Source organism: Eptatretus burgeri, chromosome 5 (genome assembly GCF_056783735.1).
Source record: "Eptatretus burgeri isolate ZD-2024b chromosome 5, Ebu_testis_v1, whole genome shotgun sequence".
In the NCBI taxonomy this organism is placed as follows: Eukaryota; Metazoa; Chordata; class Myxini; order Myxiniformes; family Myxinidae; genus Eptatretus; species Eptatretus burgeri.
Window position 1 is genome coordinate 76,945,365 of NC_140965.1, and position 23,610 is coordinate 76,968,974.

At 39.2% G+C, this 23,610-nt stretch overlaps 1 protein-coding gene across 1 annotated transcript in view; it reads left to right on the forward strand.

The window, feature by feature from the left end:
- LOC147026739 (uncharacterized) overlaps positions 1–23,610 on the forward strand; it is a 120,662-nt gene that overhangs the window by 824 nt on the left and 96,228 nt on the right. The window contains exons 2-7 of the mRNA XM_085883586.1: positions 15,083–15,158; positions 15,263–15,436; positions 15,964–16,049; positions 20,777–20,856; positions 21,003–21,097; positions 23,452–23,604. Coding sequence (XP_085739712.1) covers positions 15,083–15,158; positions 15,263–15,436; positions 15,964–16,049; positions 20,777–20,856; positions 21,003–21,097; positions 23,452–23,604 — 664 coding nt within the window. The remainder of the gene's footprint in view (positions 1–15,082; positions 15,159–15,262; positions 15,437–15,963; positions 16,050–20,776; positions 20,857–21,002; positions 21,098–23,451; positions 23,605–23,610) is intronic.

Below are 23,610 nucleotides of genomic sequence, written 5' to 3' on the forward strand. Positions count from 1 at the left end.
CATTAGGTCAGGATAGGGATGTTAAATCGTGGAGGTCATGCCAATCAGGTGAGCAGAAGTGTGTCAAAATGGTGGACTTCGTAAATTTTGGGGAAAATCACATAGATTCCTTCAAATATCTTCTTCTCCAGACCCACCAGTCAGAATGCCACCAAATTTTGGTTACAGCATTTGGCAAGGGCCCAGATAAGCTGCAGGTCCAGTGGTCCTATTTTTATATATTGCATGTATGCAGTATGTACTTACTCATCATTTTCACATTTATAAGGGTGACAATCATTGCATATTTAAAAACTAGTCTCTTTCGTATTCTCAGAAGAATAGCAGAAAACATGACATCACAACCCCTTGCTTTCAGTTGACTACCCAATAACCTGCAGCTGCAGCAAACTATTTTTTACATCCTCAGCGTAAACCTTCCCTATATAATTTGCTCTGACATGTACAAGTACCAACATTTCCTCCCATGACCAGACATTTAACCTTTATTCAATATCCCTTAATCCCACTCTCTCGAAACAACACTTCACGACTAGTCTATGATATTTTCTGCAGAATAAAGAAACTACATATTTAATAATTTCATCCGATATCAAAACCATCTCTCAGGCCTCAGGCCTCAGGCCTTACCCATGTACACTACCGCCTGTCCTCCCTACACCTACTGCCTACATCAAACATTTATCATACCGCTCGTAATCTTCCTCTATTCACGTAGTTCTCTGATTGACTCACACTCTATTGATTTGTTTTGCAAATATCTTTTCCACTACTTTTCTTTAGTCCGACTGCCCACCGACTAATCCAGTTTTGGATAAAAAAAAACATTCATAATTTTTGAGTTCAAGATAAGCCAAAGGTCAACAACATATTATGTGCGATTTCTAAAATCCTCAATTTTCATCCGATTGACTTGAAATTTGAAGAGGATTTATATTTCAAGTCACTGAATTCAAGAACCAATTATTTTCGAGGTCAGCATCGGACAAAAGTTCAACATAGGCCAAAGGTAAACGACTTATGTGAGATTGCTGAAATCCTCAATTTTCATCTGATTGACTTGAAATATGAAGAGGATTTATATTTCAGGTCACTGAATTCAACAATCAATTATTTTTGAGGTCAACATCAGACAAAATGTGAACATAGGCCAAAGGTCAACAACTTTGGTGAGATTTCTAAAATCCACATTTTTCATCCGATTGACTTGAAATTTGAAGAGGAGCTGCATTTCAGGTCACTGAATTAAACCACCATTTTTAATGGTGAAATTTGTTTTAGGGATTTTGCAAGCATCATGATCTGCACAACAACTTTCTTGTTTGTTTATTTCTTTGTTTGCCTCTGAACAGGATATCTCAAAAAGTTATGGACAGATTCAGCCAAAACTTGGTGGACAGTTTGGGGTGTGTGACATGGATGAATTGATTTGACATTGGTGAAGATCCGGATGAAAATCCATCCTATCAGTGAGATACAAAGCGTTAACAGTTCAGCCTGGTGGAGGTATGCACTTTCCTGAGTGCTGTTCTAGTTCATTGTACAATCTTAGAGAGGATTGTCGAACAGCCCTCTAGGTTAGCTACAAAGCCATTATTCAATTCATTGTTTAAATTTAATACCATTCGACATGTCTCACCTCAATCGCTGACTGAATTCTCGAGCCTGCAAAGTATTAAATACCATATGATGGCAGTGCTTATACATTATTTAGGATACAATCTATTTCTTGTATAACTTTGGGGCACACTTTGCCCACGAAGCACATTATTTCCGATGCTCACTGCTCACATGGATTAGCTTATATCAAGGGAATGTTAATTAGAATTGAAAAGCCTGTAAGAGATCAAGTGAATATAAATTGGATAGAAAACAAAGTAGGAGGCAGAAAAAGGTTTTAAAAGACTAAGAAGAAAATGGCAATTCATTTTCCAGCAATAATTGTAGTCCATGGAAAAATATAAATGAGGATTTAATTACTGGCCACTTTATTGTATATGTGAGGATGAAGTAAATGCAGCATTCTAGCATCAAAGGAAAAGATGAAGAAATAATAAAGAGCATGGTGACACACTATCTTACTTATGATGCTGTTGGCAATGCATAACAAGTGTTTTGGAGTCAATAATGATCTTGCTTCTCTGTCACAGCATGGACCTTTTACTCTCGCATTTACTGGCAGTCTAATGTAGGACTGAGATAGGATTATTTAGCATCAGCAGATAGTGCCGCCTCTTGTTGGTCAGATTTTGTGATTGTCACAATAGGGTCTTCTGTCGGTGATCATTATTATCGAGCCTGAAATTGGCATTCCAATCAATCCCACACATTCTCCCATGAGATGAAGAATGTGTATCTGGACAGAAAAACCTGTTCCACATTTCTTAGCCACAGAGCACTCCTTCTTTTAACCATGCTATTTGATACCATGCATCAGTTATACCGATGAAAGGCTTGTGCCCAGCTGCTTTTCCATGGTATTCCATTAAATTCAAAGCTAAACTAGAATGGCATGGGGAGGGAGCTTACCTACACCAGGCTGAACAGTTAATGTTTTGTATCCCATTTATGCGCCGGATCTGGATGCGGACCTGGACAAAAATCGAATCATCTTGATCTTGGCACCTAACCAACTCATCCACCTACTTTTGTCATACCTCGTCCACAACTTTTTGAAATATCATGCGATATATCATTTTTGGCCCCATCTTTCAATGGTGAAAAATCAAAACCAAAATCGAATCGATTCATCCTTGTCACACAACCAACCTGTTCAAGTTTTGTCCAAATTCGTCCATAACCTTTTGAGATAATGTGCTATACTATATCGCTATCATCCCCTATGGTGAAGAATCACTTAAAACTTTCTCAGATCCGGATTTGGATCTTCACCAAAATTGAAGCAATTCTTCCTTGTCACACCCGAACTGTTCACCAAGTTTCGTCTGAATCCGTCCACAACTTTTTGAGATATCCTGTTCAGAGACAGACAGATAGGGGTGAAAACATGACCTCCCTCCACCTTCGGTGGTGGAGGCAACTCGAGGGATGCGATCAGAGATCATTGATGGTTCCCAGTTCAGCCAACTCGTAATACTGTATTAGCAAATTGGTAGCACTTGAAATTCTGTGTCACAATGAAAAAACAAAATGACCAAGTGAGAATTGCTTTGCAATACATGTCCACTCCCGATGTGACATTTTCTAAGTCCAAATAGGGCATAACTCTGAAAAATTCACAAAACGTCCTGAAACTCAAACTTGTTCTGCAAGTTATCATAAAGCCATGTACCAAGTTTCAGTTGAACATATTAAAGGGTGTGGGGAAAAAATTCTGAAAAACCGCAGGTTGGACGGATGGACAGACAAACAGAAAGCAAACCTATAGTTCCTTCCGGTGAAACTGGTAGGGGACTAATAAAATACCTGTACTTTTAATTTAAATAAAAAAATTAAATAATGAAAAGTGAAAAATAAATAATTAAAAATTAAATAATTAATTGAAAATTTGGGGGTGGGGAAATAAATAATGAAAATTGAAAAATTCAACAATTTTAAAAATTAAATAATGGAAAAATTATTCTTCAACAAGAACAAATGTGTCCAAGAGCCGCGTCCGAAACGCAATAACAACAACTTCCGATATTTCGTCACGTGCCTTTATGGAGCCAATTGCAAGACCCGTCATGGAGGCTCCTCGTTCATGACGAGAAAATAGTGTATTTACGAAATTACAACACATTAACTGGAATAATCTTTAAATAGTAACGTGAACTTTCCGAAACTTTAAAGCAAATGTCCGAATATATTTAAAAGTTCATGATAGACGCTCTCAAAAGGCACCCTCAATGCGAGGATGTGTACAGGTGTTTAGTATTTAAGGAGATCCGGATCCTGTATATAAAAGAGCCGAGTCCTAAAGGTTTTGTCAGAAGAAGAAGAAGAAGAAGAAGAAGAAGAAGAAGAAGAAGAAGAAGAAGAAGAAGAAGAAGAAGAAGAAGAACAACGTGGAGCTCTCTTAGAGCCAGCGTTCACTACGTGAGACGTGGCTAAAAATCAGGGACACCACGACCAGTCACAAAGACAAAACACTTAAAGCCTCCCTCTCAGAACCGTAACAAGCTGTACTGGAGCTTGCTTCGCATTGTATGATGACAAATCAAACTGTTTTGTTCCAATATGGTGGCATAATGCGATGAAAGAATCACGTACTCTCTGTTTTACAATCTATCACAAGGTTCTATACTGAGTGACTTTAAAAAAATTTAAAAAAAAAATTTCCAGTAGATTGCCAGTAGATGAGTGTTGCCTGGAGATGTTTCCTCCATGATGATCCCCCCCCCCCGACACCTCCCCCACCCCAACATGATTTGGGGATAGACAGGATAGTTTAACTTTATATCCACGTGTCAAGGAGCAAGTGTATGCACTGTGCCGACAGAGAGTTTACACCTCCTTTCACCATTTTCACCTTTTGTTGTCTTATAGCCTGGAATTAAATTGCTTTAAACCAGACTTTTTCCACCTTTATTAACACATTGTAACCCACAACTACCAAGTGAAAAACAAATTCTACAAATCTCGGAAAATCAATTGAAAATACAAAATTAGAATATCTTGGTTGGATAAGTGTTCACCCCCCTGAGCTAATACTTGGTGAAAGCACCTTGGACAGCAATTACAGCTTTGAGTCTGTTGAGATAGGTCTTAACAACTTTGCACACATTGATTGGGCAATATTTTCCGTTTCTTCTGTATATAACTGTTCAAGCTCAGTCAAGTTGTGTGGGGAGCGTTGATGGACAGCAATCTTTAAGTCATGCCACAGATTTTGGTTGGATTTAGGTTGAGTCTCTGACTGGGCCATTCAAGGACATTTATCTTTTTGTTCCTTAACCACTCCAGTATAGCTTTGTCTTTGTGCTTTGGGTCATTGTAATGCTGAAAGGTGAACTTCCGTCCAAATTTCAGCTTTCTTGCATAGGCCAGCAGGTTTTCCTCTCGGTTTTTTCTGCAGTTTGCTCCATCCATTTTCTCTTCCATCCTGACAAGTGCCCCAGTCCCTGCTGATGAGAAACATCCCCATAACATGATGCTGCCACCACCATGCTTCACAGTAGGGATGGTGTTCTTTGGGTGATGTGCTGGGTTGGGTTTGTAACAAACGTAATGTTGCATTTAGGCCAAAAAGTCCCATCTTGGTTTCATCAGACCACAATACGTTTTGCCGCATGGCTTCAGAATCTCCAAAGTGGTTTTTTTGCGTACCTCAAATGGGGCTCAAGGTGGGTGTTTTTGAGTAATGGCTTCCTTCTTGCCACCCTCCCATGCAGGCCAGACTTGTGGAGAGTGCTTGGGATATTGTTGTCACATGCACACACTGACCTTGTTGTTTGCCATAAAGGCCTGTAGCTCTTTCAAAGTTGCCATTGGCCTCTTGGTGGCCTTTCTGATCAGTCTCCTCCTTGCTTGGTCATCCAGTTTGGAGGGACGGCCTGATCTAGGTAGGGTCTTAGTGGTACCATACACCTTCCACTTCTTAATGATTTTCTTGACTGTGCTCCAAGGGATATTCAAGGCTTTTGAAATATTTTATACCAATTCTCTGATCTGTGCCTTTCCACAACTTTATCCCAGAGGTCTTTTGAAAGCTCCTCGGTTCTCATGGTCGAGTCTTTGCTGTGAAATGCACTACGCAGCAGAAGAAACCTCCAGGAACAGCTGATTTAATTTCTGAAATAATCGGAATCACTTAATTTTAACACAGGTGGAGGCCAATTAACTTGGTGTGTGATTTTGAAGGTGATTGGTTACACCTGAGCTAATTAGGGCTTCAAGCAAGTGCTGAAGCCCTATTGAATTCGTTAGTATTATTAGGGCTTCAAGCAAGTGCTGAAGCCCTATTGAATTCGTTAGTATTATTATTATTATTATTAACGGCGTTTTTATGTTCTACTGACCGATTTTGTGGCGAATCTGGAGGGAAAACTGTCAGATGAAATTCAACGAAACTTAACAGGATAATTACTTACCACCTGAAGTTTATACTATGAAACATTTGATGACGTAGGTCACGTGGTATGGTGGCCATATTGGATTTTATCCAAAACCTAAAAACATCTTCTTCTCCAGAAGGGATAATCAGACAGCCTCAATCTTTTGCACACATTTGCTAAGTTGCTTGGGAATGTAAAGTTGTTAATTTGGTTGAAATCGTTATTTAATTTATATGATTTTAAATGATGCCGATTCGCCTCATTAAATATGCAAAATATGCAAATGAGAGTTGAAAAAATTTAATGACAGATTTAGATAGTACATAAACAAGGGACTCCCAATATATTTATACGATGTCTGTATTTGACCCCAGTGAGCCCCCAGCGCCCCCCAAAGTTGAAAATGACACATTTTTGAAATGTCATAAAATGAAAACAACGCTTGGAGTAAATTCAATGAAACTTATCAATTTAATTACTCTCCACCTGAAGTTTATACTTTAAAAATTTTGATGACGTAGGTCACGTGGTCTGGCGGCCATATTGGATTTTATCCAAAACCTAAAAACATCTTCTTCTCCAGAAGGGATAATTTGACAGCCTCAATCTTTTGCACACATTTGCTAAGTTCGATGTTAATGTGAATTTGTTAATTTCGTCGAAATCGTTACATAATTAATATGATTTAAAATGATGCCGATTCGCCTCATTAAATATGCAAAATATGCAAATGAGAGTTGAAAAAATGTAATGACAAATTTCGATAGCACATAAACAGGGGACTCCCAATATATTTATACTATGTCTGTATTTGACCCCAGTGAGCCCCCAGAGCCCCCCAAAGTTGAAAATGACCCATTTTTTTAAATGTCATAAAATAAAAACAACGCTTGGATGAAATTCAATGAAACTTATCCATTTAATAACTCTCCACCTGAAGTTTATACTTTGAAAATTTTGATGACGTAGGTCACGTGGTATGGCGGCCATATTGGATTTTCTCCAAAACCTACAAACATCTTCTTCTCCAGAAGGGGTAATACGACAGCCTCAAACTTTTGAACACATTTGCAAGGTTCCATTGGAATGTTAAGTTGTTAATTTCATCGAAATCGTTACATAATTTATATGATTAAAATGATGCCGATTCGCCTCATTAAATATGCCAAATATGCAAATGAGAGTTGAAAAAATTTAATGACAGATTCTGATAGGCCTTGAAGAGGGGACTCCAAATATGTTTACGCTATGTCTGTATTTTACCCCAGTGAGGCCCCAGAGCCCCCCAAAGTTTAAAATCACCCATTTTTGACATGTCGTAAAATGAAAACCAAAGAAGATAGACAAAAAGTGACCATAAATTCTGGAAGATATTTTCACGTTCTACAAGTTCGCCATTTACATTAATATGCAACTGTGGAGTTATTGGACTTTTTTGGGGACTTGAAAATTTGTCCAGCCTCGATTTGTCCAATGTGAAGTTTCTTTCTCTATCATGTATTGCTATGGGCTTTTCAATCCTTCATTGAGATAACTTGAGGGACCCCGTAGCTGGGCCACATTGCAGACTTGAACTAACTTTCTAACTCGGAAAACCCATATCATGTGACAGGGTGATGGTGTTGAAATTTGTTAAAATGGAGGCACGCCTTGAAGCCCGGGATTACTGGTTTACCAGTTTTAATTTTTTATAATTGTTATTATAAGAGGGGTGAACACTCATCCAACCAAGAGATTCTAGTTTTGTATTTTTAATTAATTTTCTGAAATTTCTCGAATTTGTTTTTCACTTGGAAGTTGTGGTTTACGATGTGTAAATTAAGGTGGGAAAAGTCTCATTTAATGCGATTTAATTCAACTCCACAAGGCAGCCGTTTTTACAGCCATTTTTCCCTGCTGTGCAGGGGTTTTTGGCTTTTTCTTGAAGCAATGTTTTATGGCCGGATGCCCTTCCTGACGCCAACCCTGGTCGCCTCTTACGACACACAGGGATATGGTACACCTATTCTAACCGGGGCATGCACCGGGACCAGTACACTGGTACTCATTTCGCCGACCTCGGAAGGATGACAGGCTGAGTCAACCCCCTGGTGTTAATTCAGCAGCCAACGGGGCTTGAACTCAGGACCCTGGGATCCCAAGCCGCCACCCTAACCACTAAGCCAACACCAGGCTTAACTCCACAAGGCAGCAAAAGGTGAAAATTTTTAAAGAGGGTGTAGACTTTATATATGCACTGTGTGTATGTGTGTATGTATGTATGTACATACCATTGTATCATCTCGTCCTCCAAGAGGATTTGACTGAGGAAGCTGAAAGTTTTAAGGACTAATGTGGGCACCCTGAAGTTGTGCATGTGAAAGATTTGTTTGATTCCATTAAGATTTGAAATTGTTTTTTTTTGCCATCTTGCCATTTTCACAGAAGCAGTACACATGCTTTCACTTCATATATGTAACCTGGGTGAATTTTATTTTTGGGAGCAATCGAGGCAGCGATCTGTTACTTATACACCACCCAACTAAAGGGACATGTCAGCACAACATGTTGCACACTTGGAACAACATTGCTGAAAGGGTGGGTACTCTGCTATTGTTTTAAATGTGAATAATCATGAAGATAATCACATCACCATCTTGGCAGCTCTTGTAGGGAGCAGGTACTTCTAGTAGGTAATACTAATGAAGGCGTCCACTCTCTATAACAGCAGAGTATCATTTATGAATGGAACTTTGTTAATTCCATCCTCTTGAACATGATGCTCAGAAAATGAGCAATAAGAGCATTCCCTAAATTTATACTGTGCATGTTGGTGGTATTCATTATTATACAAAAACATTACCATGTGGGGAATTGTAACAACCAGTCAGGGGTATCCCATTACTTTGATAGGATATCGTCAAATGTAATAGCTCCATCGAAGGGCCAACACCCAAACCATCAGCTTTACTTTGCTTCCCATGGAGATCAGCATGCCTTTATCACCCTTCATTTGATAAAACCTATTGGTTGAATTGTTACCTACGCAGACTGACACGAGCTTTGACACAATATCGTATTCCTCTATATTGTACTGTTGTCGACCACATAGAGATTCGGTCACCAATTCCATTCCCGGCTCTTGAGTTTTGCCAGGATGGCCTGGAGGTAAGCACATTCGCTTTTAAGTTGTCCACCCTGTGTTTGAATCCAGACCCAGCGAAAAAATATCATCCTGGTGTTTCACAGGCAGGGTGATTCATCAATGTGTGTGTCATCCCTCAGATGGACGTCAAACGGGTGTCCCATATGTCGGCATTATTTGGTGGAGGTTAAAGATCCCACGGTGTCCTTTGCGGATTGTAGGCGAGCTATCGCTGGCACCTTGAATAAATTCAAAATTACTGCCATAACTGCTGCTGTGAAGGCAATGGCAAATCACCCAGTGTGATCCTTGGCAATTAACTACTGAGGCAGCAATGATGCTCTGTCACAGTGTATGGTACATCAGAATCATAATCTTGAGTTATATTATTATCAATCTTTGAGTGAGACTGCTAAAAAGCACAGATGTTTGTCAGTTGAGTTTCCTGGGCAATTGCGTTTTAGCAAAGCTTAATATCACATGAAGCTCCACCCCGATTCACATGCTTTGATAGAAACAAATGGTAATTAATTTTTGTACACATTTAACTACAATAATGGTAATATCAGGGCCATTAAGTCTCCAAAATAAAGCTACAATATCTGGATATCTGCATTCACAAAGCTGTCACCAAGGATAAGCCTCCCTGGCTTACCCTTGGTGATGCCTGCGACTTACCCTTGGCACACAATCCAATGATGGCATATTTTATTCTGACCACCATTTGACCTTGTCCTTTAACATTTAGGGATAGAGTGTAAATTAAGAAAATGTGTCCACATCTCGAATCTATCCATAAAACTCAACACGATGAAAAGTGGAGGAAAATTTTTCAAGTTATGCTCAAAAAGGTGTTTTTTTGTTAATTCGGTCACATCCGAAAAAAGAATGTCAAGAATACAAATCAAAAACAAGTAATAAAAACATTTTAACCCTAATCCTACCAACAAGGGTCTTTTTGGACTCCAAGCCAACATTTTGATGTGATTTTTTTTCTATATTCGTTTAACAATGCATTTCATGCTTTATTAGTTTGTTAAGCTATACTGTATGTGCCGGTAATAAATATATATGATGTTTTAAGCTCCCACTTTGCTGCATGGAGTTACAAGCGAATTCTTTCTGGGGTCCAAAAAGACCCCAGTTGTTTTCGTTCATTTTTTTTTTACATACATGATTATTAGCCCCGTTGGACTTAGTCCAAAATTGGGGCTTATGGATTTAGTCTCAATTTTCATGTCTGCGTGTGCGTGCATCCGCAACCATATATCGGACATGTATGGACTGATTTTATTCATACCTGACACAAAGACGACACATGATGGTATACGTAAGCACATCATTTTGTTTTGAGATCAGATCCAGGATGGCCGACTGGTGGCCATTTTGTAACTTAAATGTGTTCCCAACCATTTCCTGAACATGCATCGTATGATTTTGTTCAATGTTGGCACAAACACAGTACATGGTGGTATACATCTGCCCCTCACTTTATTTTGCGATCTGATCAAAGATGGCTGACTGGTAGACTGACAGCCATTTTAGTTTGGAACAAAAACCCACCGTTGAACATGTCCACAGACATTTCTCGGAGATGCATTTACCGATCGTGTTCAAACTTGGCAAACAGATAATGAATGATGGCTTATATATGCACGCCATTGTTTTTCGAGATAAGATCCAAGATGGCTGACTGGAGGCCATTTTGTTACTTAAAAGTATCCCCAACCATTTCTCGGACATGCATTGTCCGATTTTGTTCAAATTTGGCAAATGTCACATGTCACAAATGTTCTTGTGTGCCACATGACCACTCAAGTCAGTTGCGCATACACATAAATCTTGTAAATATGGTCTAGCTCCGTACAGCAAAATTACTACAACCACGGGGGCTATGACATTTTATGTCTTTTTCTCCTTGTTTCACAAAGTTTTTGTATCAAGGAAGTCCTCTTAAAAAAGTACATGCTTATGTTTGTTTACTTTATCAATAAAACATAATTCAATCAAAATATGTTTTCTCATTAATGTGAAACTTTAGCTGATTGAATGAGATTTAGTGCTTCTGAGTTGTGGTCATAAAAGCCTTCAGTTGCTGAGATTAGTTTGTAAAATATGCTGGTAGGATTAGGGTTAAAAAATGCAAAACGATGTTGGGATGTTACTCCAAAAAGTATGTAAACAAGGTCAGGATGGTCATAAGAAATGATCATGTGAAACGATCCCCTTCACGTTTCCTTGAATAATGGTTGGCTCTATCAAAACAAACTTTTTGGAGAAACATCCCAACATCAATTTGCATTTAAAAAAACGTTTTTACCCTCACCAAGGGAGAGGGTATTGCATTCGGGTCCATTTGTTTGTCTGTCTGTTTGTTTTTTTGTCCGCACAGAACGTTTGTGTTTTTCTCCACAACCTCTTATCGGATTGAGACATCGGATCGGTTCAGGATCTCACCTCTCATCTTTGAAAACGATTGACCTGTTTCAAAATAGTCCATTCTCTGAATAAAACATACGGAGTTCAGTTGGTATTAAATAGGCAAGTTGATGATGTCAATGAAATGTGAAAACAATGGGTTTTTCAGGGTGTGTCTCACATAGGAAATGAGTCACATTTTTGCTTCGGGCGAGGGAGCTTGGCTGACTCCAGACTGACTCATTTTAAGCGAAAATAAAACAGCTTGCTTCAAATGATTTGGAGCATCTTTGCTCAACAAAGATACTTAAACCAAGAACCAAGTTCCAAGTTATTCTTTGTGAATATACTTGATGTAAATGAATGTTACAAGAAAATTAAATTATTCCCTAAAGTAGAACATGGACAAATATTCGTTGGTTTGCTCTTTGAGTGGAATGAAAATATGAAAGGGAAGAAGTGCTTTAATCAGAAAGTCTCAATCTTTCAGAGTCTCGATTTTACATTTGCTTGTATGGGAGGGAAGGGGATAGGCGGGGAGAAAATGAGTCTCCTACTTTGAGCTTTTGGGGCTTGGGTCAGAAAGTTTTTCCCTTTCCCCCATTCATTTGAATGGGCATCCCAGAAACCCCATTAATCATCTACTTATGTAGAACACTACATCCAATCAGTATGAAAATTTTTGAGGGTCATCGAGGGAAATTGTGGTCCAGACAAAAGATTGTGATATCATCGGTCACATAATTTGGCAGCCATGTTGTTTTTTGAAAAGATACCTTAAAAAATCATTTCTGAAATGGCTGAACAAATTGAGGCGAAGCTTTACACATATGACCGCCTATCCATGAGGAACAAAATGTTCACAAATATGACGTCATAGATCACATTGTTTGGCAGCCATATTGCATTTACCCAAAAACATAAAAAGACCCGTATCTTGCCAAAAGGTGACCATGTGTGACTTCTTTAAGGTCACACTGAGGTGAACAGAGATGCTATCCACCAGGAGCGACTCCTTGAGGAATATCTGCCTACGAGAGATTCCGATGAGAATCGTTCTACAGAGGAACCATGAAAAATATGCTTTTGCCTCATAACGTCACCAAATGACGTCATAATGTCTCAAGCTTGACATATCTAGAAAGCACTCATCGAGGTCTTCAATTTGAGGTACTACACGATATGGTTCCTAAAACTTGAAAATTTGACCTTGGGGTCAAATATGTTTGACCTGAGGCGCTAACCATGAAGGTAAAGGCCAATCGCCACCAAAAATTAATCAGCTGAGCGCCAGACCATGAACTATATTCCCATGAAGGTTGAAGGCGATCCGATCAAAATTACTCAAAAAATAAGGGTTTTGTCGACTCCCTTGATTTGCGACAAAGTGACCTTGACCTTTGACCTTGACCTTCAAAATGTTATGCGCTGAAAGGGACCTCCTATAGGCCTCTGATATGCGAAGTTACAAAAATTTCCAATGATAACTGTGCTCTGCAGAGTGATTTATACGTGATTACAGACCAAAAAATAAAAAAAATAAAAAACAGATGAAGGTCAAGGCCAATCGCCACCAAAAATTAATCAGCTGAGCGCCAGACTATGAACTATATTCCCATGAAGTTTGAAGACGATCCGATCAAAATTACTCAAAAAATAAGGGTTTCGTCGACTCCCTGATTTGCGCCAAAGTGACCTTGACCTTTGACCTTGACCTTCAAAATTTTGTGCACTGAAAGGGACCTCTATAGGCCTCTGATATGCGAAGTTACAAAAAATTCCGATGATAACTGTGCTCTGCAGAATTTTTTATACGTGATTACAGACAAACAAACAAAAAAAATAAAAATAAAAAACATACAAGCTGACTGACATATCTTGCAAAACTTCGTTTTGCCAAGATAAAAATCTTCTCCAGAACAGCTGGACAGATTGAGTGGAAACTTCACTTAAATGTTCCCCAAGGCATGCACGTACAAGGTTGTTTAGGAATAGTTGATAAGTCACATGGTGTGGTTGCCATTTTGGATTTAAGAAAAATATTAAATAATCATTTTTCTGGAACTGCTGAATCAATTGATGTGAAACTCCACAATTGTGATCTTGTAGTGATGAGGAATACGTGTTTTAATTTCAACTTGATCGGACACATGGTCTGGCAGCCAGAATTATTTAATTTTTTGATCTGGGTTATTTTTGTTGTTGTTTTTTTTAATTTTAATAAGGCTCACTTGACTGTGCCTGGATGAGTTTGAGGGTAGAGGAGGAGCAGCTGAAATGTGAATCCTATCCAGGTTCCTCTTGATGACTTCATCTTTTATTTTTGCTTGTTTGGGTTCTTTCTGAATACTCCATTGCAGGACTGTACTTATTTGGTCTTCCATTTGATTTGAATTTAATTTATTTTAATCCCATTCTGAATACAAATGACTAATAATAAAAAACGTCATGGGTCAGGATCAGGTGTCCGATCAAAGTGGGGTTGCATCAAAGCAGGACGTCTTGGTACCCGGTCATCACTGCCAGCAGTTATAAAGTGGCAGTTCTAATTATATCTCTTATTTATTGCATAGCACACCAGTACACAAACGCTACACTAAATACACCACACAAAACTACACAAACACTACACCACACAACACACCACACAAAAGTTCTGGTGAGGGTCTGCAATCTCTGGTTGCTCTCTTTTTTTGTTATTACTTGTTTCTTTACTTTCTTTTGAAAAAAAAAATATATATATATATATATATATATATATATACATATATATGTATAGATGGTCTATTACTGATTTGTACGTGGTCAAGAGCTCAGGTGGGCCGAGGAAGGACTTTGCACAATGGAGGATGCCCAGTCTACAACTGGCTTTGGAGGCCAGTTTTTATTCCCATTATTGATGCAAACTTTAATTCCAAAAGTCCCAGCTGGATCCAAGATACAGCTCAGAAATATCGGGAATTGGGAGTGCAGGAACTTAAAGAATTTTTTTTTTTAACTGGTCGTTTAGTACTCTTAGAGGTCTATAAACCTATGTGGTACCATTATAAATTTGGGCACAATTGTAGAAACAAACTCTACAACAGCAATACACCTTCCTCTGTCATACAGTGTTTTATGGGGAGATTTAAAAATGAGGCAATTACTGTTCATAAAGTCTCTATTATATAATTGAAGCTGGGGTTGGTAAGGTGGGGCAGGGCCCTTGGCAGAAAATGTGGGAGACAACCTCCCACCGTTCCCCACCCCCCCTCCCCTCTTGATAAATATACATCTTCCTTAATGCCTTTATTCAATATACTGAACATTTGTCATTTGAAAATGTCCTGCTATACCACCAGCCAAAGCTCTGTGGTTCGGACGCTCAGTATCCTGAACGTCCGAACCACAGAAGTGATACCGGGGTGGTGGAGAGGGGTGGAGGGGAGGAGGATTCTTGTCCCACTTTACTCTACATTTTCTATGCTTTGTTTTGAGGACATACTTGAAGCAAAAAACTCTGCTACAGAATTAATAGCAATAATAACTTTCATTTTTGTTGCAGTGTGAGACCATTCATTGGCGTGAACAAGCAGGAAGTCGACGAGAATCTGAAGAAATGGCCAGCTTGGCTCGTTGAAGTAAGTGTAATGCATATTAATCAGATATAAGCATGAACATACTGCAATGTCCGAATGCCATGCAGACGATCCAAGGTAGTTATTATATCCCACATTTACAACAGGGACAGAAGGATCAGTGTTTTCTTGGCTCACAAAATCAGTCATTGGGCCCAGAAATTTTTTCCAACGAGCTGCTGCTTCCCACCATGTCCTTCAGCCCACCATCTTTGCCCTGCAGCCAGCCAATGCCACCTCTCACTGAAGAAAACAACACTTGCATTTTTGAAGATCCAAAGGTCCTTCCATTGATATTCATTGCACATTGTAAACAATCTATCAATAGGGAGAATGCACCACTAAAACAATCAGGTTTTAATCTCATTAAAGTAGTAGTTTTTCATACATCATTACCTTCCATGGGGGGAATGGCAGGATAGCTCGGGGTATCACATTCACTGATGAGATGTTTAGTTTTGAGTTCATTTGTGGCTTGACTATAAACTATCATCCTGGTGCTTTGCAGACGAGACATTGCAGCACAAATTGCACCATCCCTCAAATATATGTTAAGTTGTGGTGGATGTTAAAGAAATCACATTGTCCACATTTCTCGCCAAACCGACAGAGGGTGCCCCATCAGCATCAATCGCATCCCCGAGATATGACGTAATCAAAGGTCACATGCTACGTATGCTCGGAACTGTAAACTTCCCTGTATTTTTGAAGGGGATTGTTCTGTACAAATGCTTTGTTGCTTGAATTACTGAAATGCTGTGCCATTTCGATATGCTTGTTTGTGCAATATCAAATCTTTCTTTTTCAGAATCAACAAGGTGATCATATTAATCTCAGCTCGAGTGCACCATCGATGAGCTCGAATCCGGCTCTCTTATGCAATAGCACTCCCATGTACGTAATCACCCTCCATATTTGCATACACAGTACACACGCCAGGTCTTCACAACCATATGCAAGTGTTAACTTAATGGAGGAATGAGTATTTAAGTTTGACACAAATGATTTTGTTAACTTTGCAGCTGCCAGCCACAAAACCACTTTAACTGCTCTGCTCATAATAGCCTGAATGCAAAGGAACTAATGTTTATATGTGTTTTTATGGGGGTGGGGAAAAAGCAAATTATAACAGACAAATTAACTAGAACATTACTCGGTAGAGCACATACCTCCGCCAGGCTGAACAGTTTACGTTTTTATCCCACCGCTAGGCAGGATCTGGATCCAGACCTGAACCAAAATCTAATCGGCTTGATCTTGTCACCGAACCAACTCATCCACATAGTTTTGTCATAACTCGTCCATAACTTTTTGATCTGTCATGTGTGTGTGTATATAAATATATATATATATATATATATATATATATATATATATATATATATATATATATATATATATATATATATATATATATATATATATATATATATATATACTAGTAGTAAAGCCCGGCGTTGCCCGGGCTTTCTTGCAAATTTCCTGAATAGCAGTTAGTGGTTAGGGTTAGGGTTAGCGGTTAGGGTTCGGATTAGCTGTTAGGGTTAGCTGTTAGGGTTAGGGTTAGTGTTAGGGTAGCTAACCCTAACCCCAACACTAACACTAACCCTAACCCTAACAGCTTGGCGGAGCGGAGGTAAACAGCGCCCGGGGCAAAGTGGAAATTTGCATCCCCCGTAGGCCTTAAACTTGAGTGGATTTGAATGGAAAATCCCATAAGGGATATCAATTTATCGATTTTTTTCGAATATCGGAAGTGTTATGGAAAAAATTTATAGCCAATGACCTAAGTTGGACCAAAAGCCATAATCGTACCGAATTTGAATGGAATCGGTTGGAGTTTGTGAAAATGCATCAAAACGAATTTTGAGGGGCCTCTTAAGGAAGACAATAATATCATTAGTATATGTGACAAATCTTGTTTCATTTCATGCAGTAACAAAAATCTGATGGTGGAACAAAGAAAGGGTGTGCCGAAATATTAATATAGAATATATATATATATATATATATATATATATATATATATATATATATATATATATATATATATATATATATATATATATATACACGTATATAATTTTATGCCCTATCACTCAATGACGAAGATCCAGATTCGCATCCGCAGCTTCACCAAAATTGAATCAATTCGTCCTTTTCACACATCTAACCTGCCCGCCAAGTTTTGTGTGAATCTGTCCATAACTTTTGCTCAAAGACAGACTGCTCAAAGGTATCCTGCACAAAGACAGACAATCAGATAAACAGTGGTGAAAACATAACCCCTGTCCACCTTCAGTGCGGAGATACCAAGTTTAGAAGTAGATGTATGGACTTGAGAAGATGGTGGGTTGGATTCCTGGGATAAGAGAAGTGAAGAAATGTGACAGTAAGGGCTGTCACACACTAACTGATTTTCGCTGATGCAACATAACAAGATTGTTTGCAACAATTCTTGTTTTGTCGGAGACTGTTGCCGACATTATTTTTGGTAAAGAAAATGGGAATGAAGAAGAAATGCAGGGAGAGGATGAGAAAGGTGAAAACTCTGAGCACTGCACGAGTGCTGGTATGTTGCTGACGTCGTGCTAGGAAAAAAGATGTGGCTGTGGGTAAAGCCCTGAGTGAAGAAGGCCGGCCTGGGAGCATTCGACAGCTTTCTCATAGAACTTGACACACACACACACACCCCTAGTTGGTACAGTGTTGGTCAATGTAATTCAAAGGCAGAGACCTTGAATTATGGTGATTACTATTACCTGGACTCCCTGGATGTGGCTGAATTTAAAGTTTTTATAACACAATGTTCATGGAATAGCACTGTTTTATTTTTTCTGAAGGTTTGTTAAATATAGAAAGAAATAGGCAGGTTTAGGCTACTACAATGAACTTTCAAAATAGTTCAAAGTTCACCAAAGTTACAACTATTAAAAACAATTGCTGCGGAATATATGAATCTGTCATTTACACTATGGCCAGAAACTACTGAAAGATGCTGTTTAATTGGTCAACTCATATTGTGCCGTGTCAATGATTGTCGGAGACTGCCGCACATTACACGGTGATATGCATGATTGTCGCCGATAACTCGTCGTAAAAGTTGAACACGATTATTGACATGCAGCTTCCAGGCACAAAAGCTTTCAGGCTTAAAGCAGAACGATCATAGTCTTCTTGCTTCTCTGGGCAGTTAGCTTACTTCGATCAACACTCTGTTGATTGCATCAAATGTTTTTATTCCAATCTGGTCTGCAAAGGCAGACGTCATCTAGCTATAATTTAGTGGGCTAAGTCTTCTCGTAGAACTTTATTATGTATTATTAAGTATTGCAATATAATGTTGCTCTCGACTATGGGGCAAGGATTACACATCCTACCTCGCATTCAATAATGTATATGTTGGGCATGATTCCCTGATTACCTGGCATTTCTTGACCAGAGATCATGGCACAAAGTTTGCTTTTCACTGCACTGCAAACATGATTAAAAGTTTGGTAGTTCTTGTCACACTTACTGGAACATGTTCAACTTTGTGATTGCACCTGAAAAACGAGTTGACGAGGATCGTCAACTGCCACAAATTCCACGATCATCAAAAACTGTGGGCAACTAAGCGGTTGCCGACAATCTGGTACATTGCGTTATCTAGTGTGCAGTGGCCCTAACACGGGTATGAAAAAAGTAACAAAAGAGTGAGCAGAAATCTTCGTGTCATTGAGGCATATGATAAGTGAAGTGCATTAACCTGGACTAGTAAAAGTGAGATGATGAAAGAAAGATACCATAAACATGTTGCAGTGCACATGAAATGCATACTCTTTGTCTTGGTCTCCAGTCAGGAAATGCCAGGTAGTCAGGGAATCATGCCCAACATATACATGAATTAATGTGAAGTAGGATGTGTAATCCCTGCCCCATCGGAAAGAGCAATATTATATTGCAATACCTAAGAAAATATCATAAAGATTTCAGAAGTTCTAAGAGAGAACTGTGCCCACTAAATTATAGCCAGATGACATCTGCTTTTGCAGGCCAGTTTGCAATAAAAATATTTGGATGGAATCAACGGAGCATTGATCAGAGTATGCTAACCCCCCAGGAAAGCAAGGAGAATATGACAGTTCGGGCATTAAACCTTTGTCGGAGCAAAAGAGGAGCCCATTTCATTGGAGTCCTCGTTTATCAACGTTCTATTAACTTCATCAATCGTTCTACCTGTTTGCTAACACAGTTCAACACAAGCCTTCATGAGCGAGACGACTTATTTAGTGTGCTGTACTGACAAAAAAAACATTTGCTTGTTTGATGATGAAGATGCAGCAAAAAAAACGAGTAGAGCATTCGGTAGAGTGCATACCTCCACAACGCAACGCCTGATCCAGCAGAACATATCGGGCCCAATACATTTTTGAAATATCATGATAGATATCGTTTTTGGCCCTATCTCTCAATAGTATGCCTGGTGTTAGATTAATGGTTAGCGTGGCACGCTTTGGATCCTGGGGTCCTGAGTTCAAATCCTGCTCAGCTGTTGAATTAATACCAGGTGGGGTTAACTTGGCCTGTCATCCTTCTGAGGTTGGAAAAATGAGTGCCTGCATGCTGCTTTCTGTGTCGGAGTGGCGACCCGTCCAGGATTGTACCCAATAGCCAAGGAGACTGCTCTGCACAGAGTATTGTCCCAATCTCGTCCTCCTCCTCCTCTCAATGGTGAAGAATCATTTTTAAAATTAAAAAATTCTCGTATCCAGATGTGGATTTGAATCTTCGCCAACATCGAATTGCAGCCATATTGGATTAAAGGAAAAATATGAAACTTTGCACATGTCACGAACTCTACACAGGGTATTTTGGTTGATAACGATGACGTCTTGGGTGAAGTGGTATTCCAGCCATAATTGTTTAAATTGAAATCCTTATCCGAAAAATCTGAAATTTTATATATCTGATCTACAACCTGATCTGAGTGAATAATTACATTTATGACGCTATCGGTCACGTGGTCTGGTGGCCATATTGGATTGAAAATAAAAACGGAAAACAACCTTCTTCTCCAGATCCGCTTCGCAGATTGATGCAAAACTTCATACACATGATGGACTAGCCACGGGGAATATAGTTTGAATTTTTTTTTTCATATTCATCTTCGTTGACACGATTTAGCCTGAATATGCACAAAAGTGGTCATTAAATATCCTAATAATCGATCATTAATCAATAAAGCTACAGATAATGGCAGTGTATGTGACATAGGGGGTGCATGGTTGATCTGGGTATATTGGCCACAATAGCAGTGGGCCGTAATAGTAGCGTGTTCAGTTAACGATCGTATTTTTGTTCAGAATGAGCATGTGAGGTGAGACTATGTGCTTTACCGAGTGCCATTCCAGTTATTTTAGAATATTTTGCCTGCGGTTGTTAGGCAAGTGGTGAGGGTTTGGGAGAGGTTGGTTAGAGAGTTCTGGTATAATGGATTTTCAATACAAAGACCAATCCAAAACATATCTGTTGGATGCAACGAGACTACTGTATTTTCATTTGATATGTTTCTAATGTCTTACCTATTCCTCCCAAAATTGAATATCATGTGTTCACATATTTTGAATAATTGTCCTCAGATCATATGATGCGGCGCGGAACCGCCCTGGCCGTCTCTTTCGGCTTTCTCCAGTGAGCACGACCTCATTGGCTTCTATTGGTGAGATAATTGTGGATATCTTCTAGTTGGTACAGTAATTACTGTACTATTACCGTACTAACTCAGAAAAAAATGTTCTTTAATTCTATTTTTGGATTGTCACTGCTACCAATATTTATTGAAAGAATGAAACCTACTCTACTCAGATACATCACTTGAAGGCACCAAGCATCTTTCCAACGCACTGTTTGCCACAACTGCAAGGCAGGCTTCAGGCTTAGTTTCGGCTGCACATCTCTTGGTAAGTTTTCGTCTTCTAAATATAGTTATTTGAGCATTGGCATAAAGTCGCATCGTAAAGCAGCTCTAAACGTAAGCTATATTATTGGACTCGTAATAGTATTTTTATATGCCCGATATATATATATATATATATATCGGGGCGTATTATGTGATACCGGTCGTCCATCCGTCCGTCTGTCTGTCTGTCTGTCTGTCCGTCCGTCCGTCCGTTCCTGTCCACACTCTAACTCCCAAAGTTTTCAACTTTCACATTTCATATTTGGTACATAGGTACAGATTGTGGAGACGGTGTGTTGCGACATATGTTCGTCATCTAAAGTGGTTGACATGGCAACCAGGATGCTGTTTTCCATGTAGTAGCACAATTCTGTATATACCTTCTAGTTCTTCATAAATTGACGTGTTTGAATATATAATTGTGTGTGTGCGTGCACGCGTGCACGTGCGTGTGTCACAGACTTTTTCGTGCGTATATCGTGCTCACTTGTTTGAATGTACTTTTATGGCAAAATTTAATGTGCTCATGCTCCATTCTCTTCACAGAGCATCGGTTCTACCGAAGCAGTTTCTTGGCTTGGGTTATGATCTTAGATGGATCATTATGATCTCACTCCGGTTATGACCTCACTTCCGCACAGGATGCTGTACTGAGGGTGCAGAGATGTAGAATTTGTTCAGGGTGCCGGTGGTAACTTGCCTACTCTTTACAAAGGACACCGTGGGATGCTGAACATCCAGCAACTAATACTAGCAGACAGGATATCCAGTTTAACATCTATCAGAGAGACGGCACACACATTGATGAATCACTCCTGCCTGTGAAACACCAGGATGATAGTTTATAGATGGGCCGGGATTCAAACCCTGGCTGGAGAACTCAAAGGCCAGAAAGCATACTTGTAAGTTATCCCGCCAGCCCCAATTTCTAAGGCTTGTTTTAATTTAGTAATCAGTCCTTTGTTGAACTGAACTTACTCAAAATGTTTCTTAATTTGTATGGAAAGTTGCTAGCCACAACGTACTGTATGAGAATATAGGAGAAGAGGTGAATGAACAAATAAGATGACAAATCTGTGAATGGCACTCAGATATTACTGCGAATTTAAAATTTAAAATCAGAATGAGTAATGTACATAAAAATCAATTAATATTAGGAGAAATAGTTTATGAAGAGGAACAAAATGGAAAAAAGTTCAATCCACCATATGAAGAGCCTTATGAGGGAGAAAGTCCTCGAGTTTAAGAAAAAAAAAACACAGATAGGTCAATCCAGTAAGAAATGCTAAATTTGGCTGAATTTCTTGTAAGGAATGAATCATTCCTTTGGGATCAGAGCATGTTGGTAATCCCACACGAATTATAGCCATCGGTTCTGCATTGAAAGCCGAATAAACAAATCACCAACTTTGCCATGCCTCCGATGGCTCTTTGAAACAACCACAGTTTTGTGTTATGCGTAGTCGCACATCAGAGCACAGTCCTTTCCATGATGATGTTAAAAGATGATTTCCCAGAGATAGTAAAACTGCACCTTTGTGTTCACATGTGGAGACGTTTTTGTGGCAAAGGCATTTGGTTTTAATCTGCTGGAAAGTGAGGCTGGGCCACTGATAAATAAATAAAAATCAATGTGTTGAAATTTCAAAAGTATTTGACACCGTTTAAAAATCATTGTATGACTTAAATGTTTTAAATGTTGATCTCAAAGTAGTGAAACTTTCTACACATCTGCTGAAGAATATCACTCTTGGAGGAATGGGTGTAAGTGATGTCGAAGCTGGATAGTGGCTACTAAAGAAGCTACCATTAATAAGGTTACAAGGTTTGGGTTGTTGGGTGAGCATGACAAACCTGCTGGTACTCACGAGGAATTACAGCAGGGGGAAAAGACCAAAAATAACACGGCGATGGACTGTTCGACCACCAACTTGTCTATGAAGACAACGGAGTAGGCCTGAGATTCAATCTCACATTCAGGGACAAAGGTTACCCTTAGGGTTTTGGACTTCATTGACTCCAGGGGTGCAAGGTGAGTGTTCGTGCAGCGAGCCCACAAAGAAACCGGTACCTCCTCACACAGCGGATGGACTTGTACACCATTAAAAAATGACAGTGACCAAGGAATGGCAACTCTATGTTGACATCTAAGGCACTGCCATGTCCTGCAGGTCAGGTTAGAGATGTTATTGTGCAAAAAAAGAAAATTAATGATCGATGAAGTCAGAATAACTCTGACACGTACAATGCCAGATGTTATTGAGAAAGTAAATGAATTGCGATTTATTATTCTTCTTGAATTCAGGTGCAGAAGAGAAACCTGATTAATATGCATTCTGTGTTTCTCACTGACAGAAGTCCGAGGGAAGCAAATCTGATGAATCAATCGGCGACAAACAACAAAAGACAGCCAGGTGCCTTTCAGGTATTGACTTCGATCCAAATCATGATCATTATTCTGATGATCTTGATGTAGGATCTGCAGCAGAGAGCAGTTCCATATCCCATGTTGGA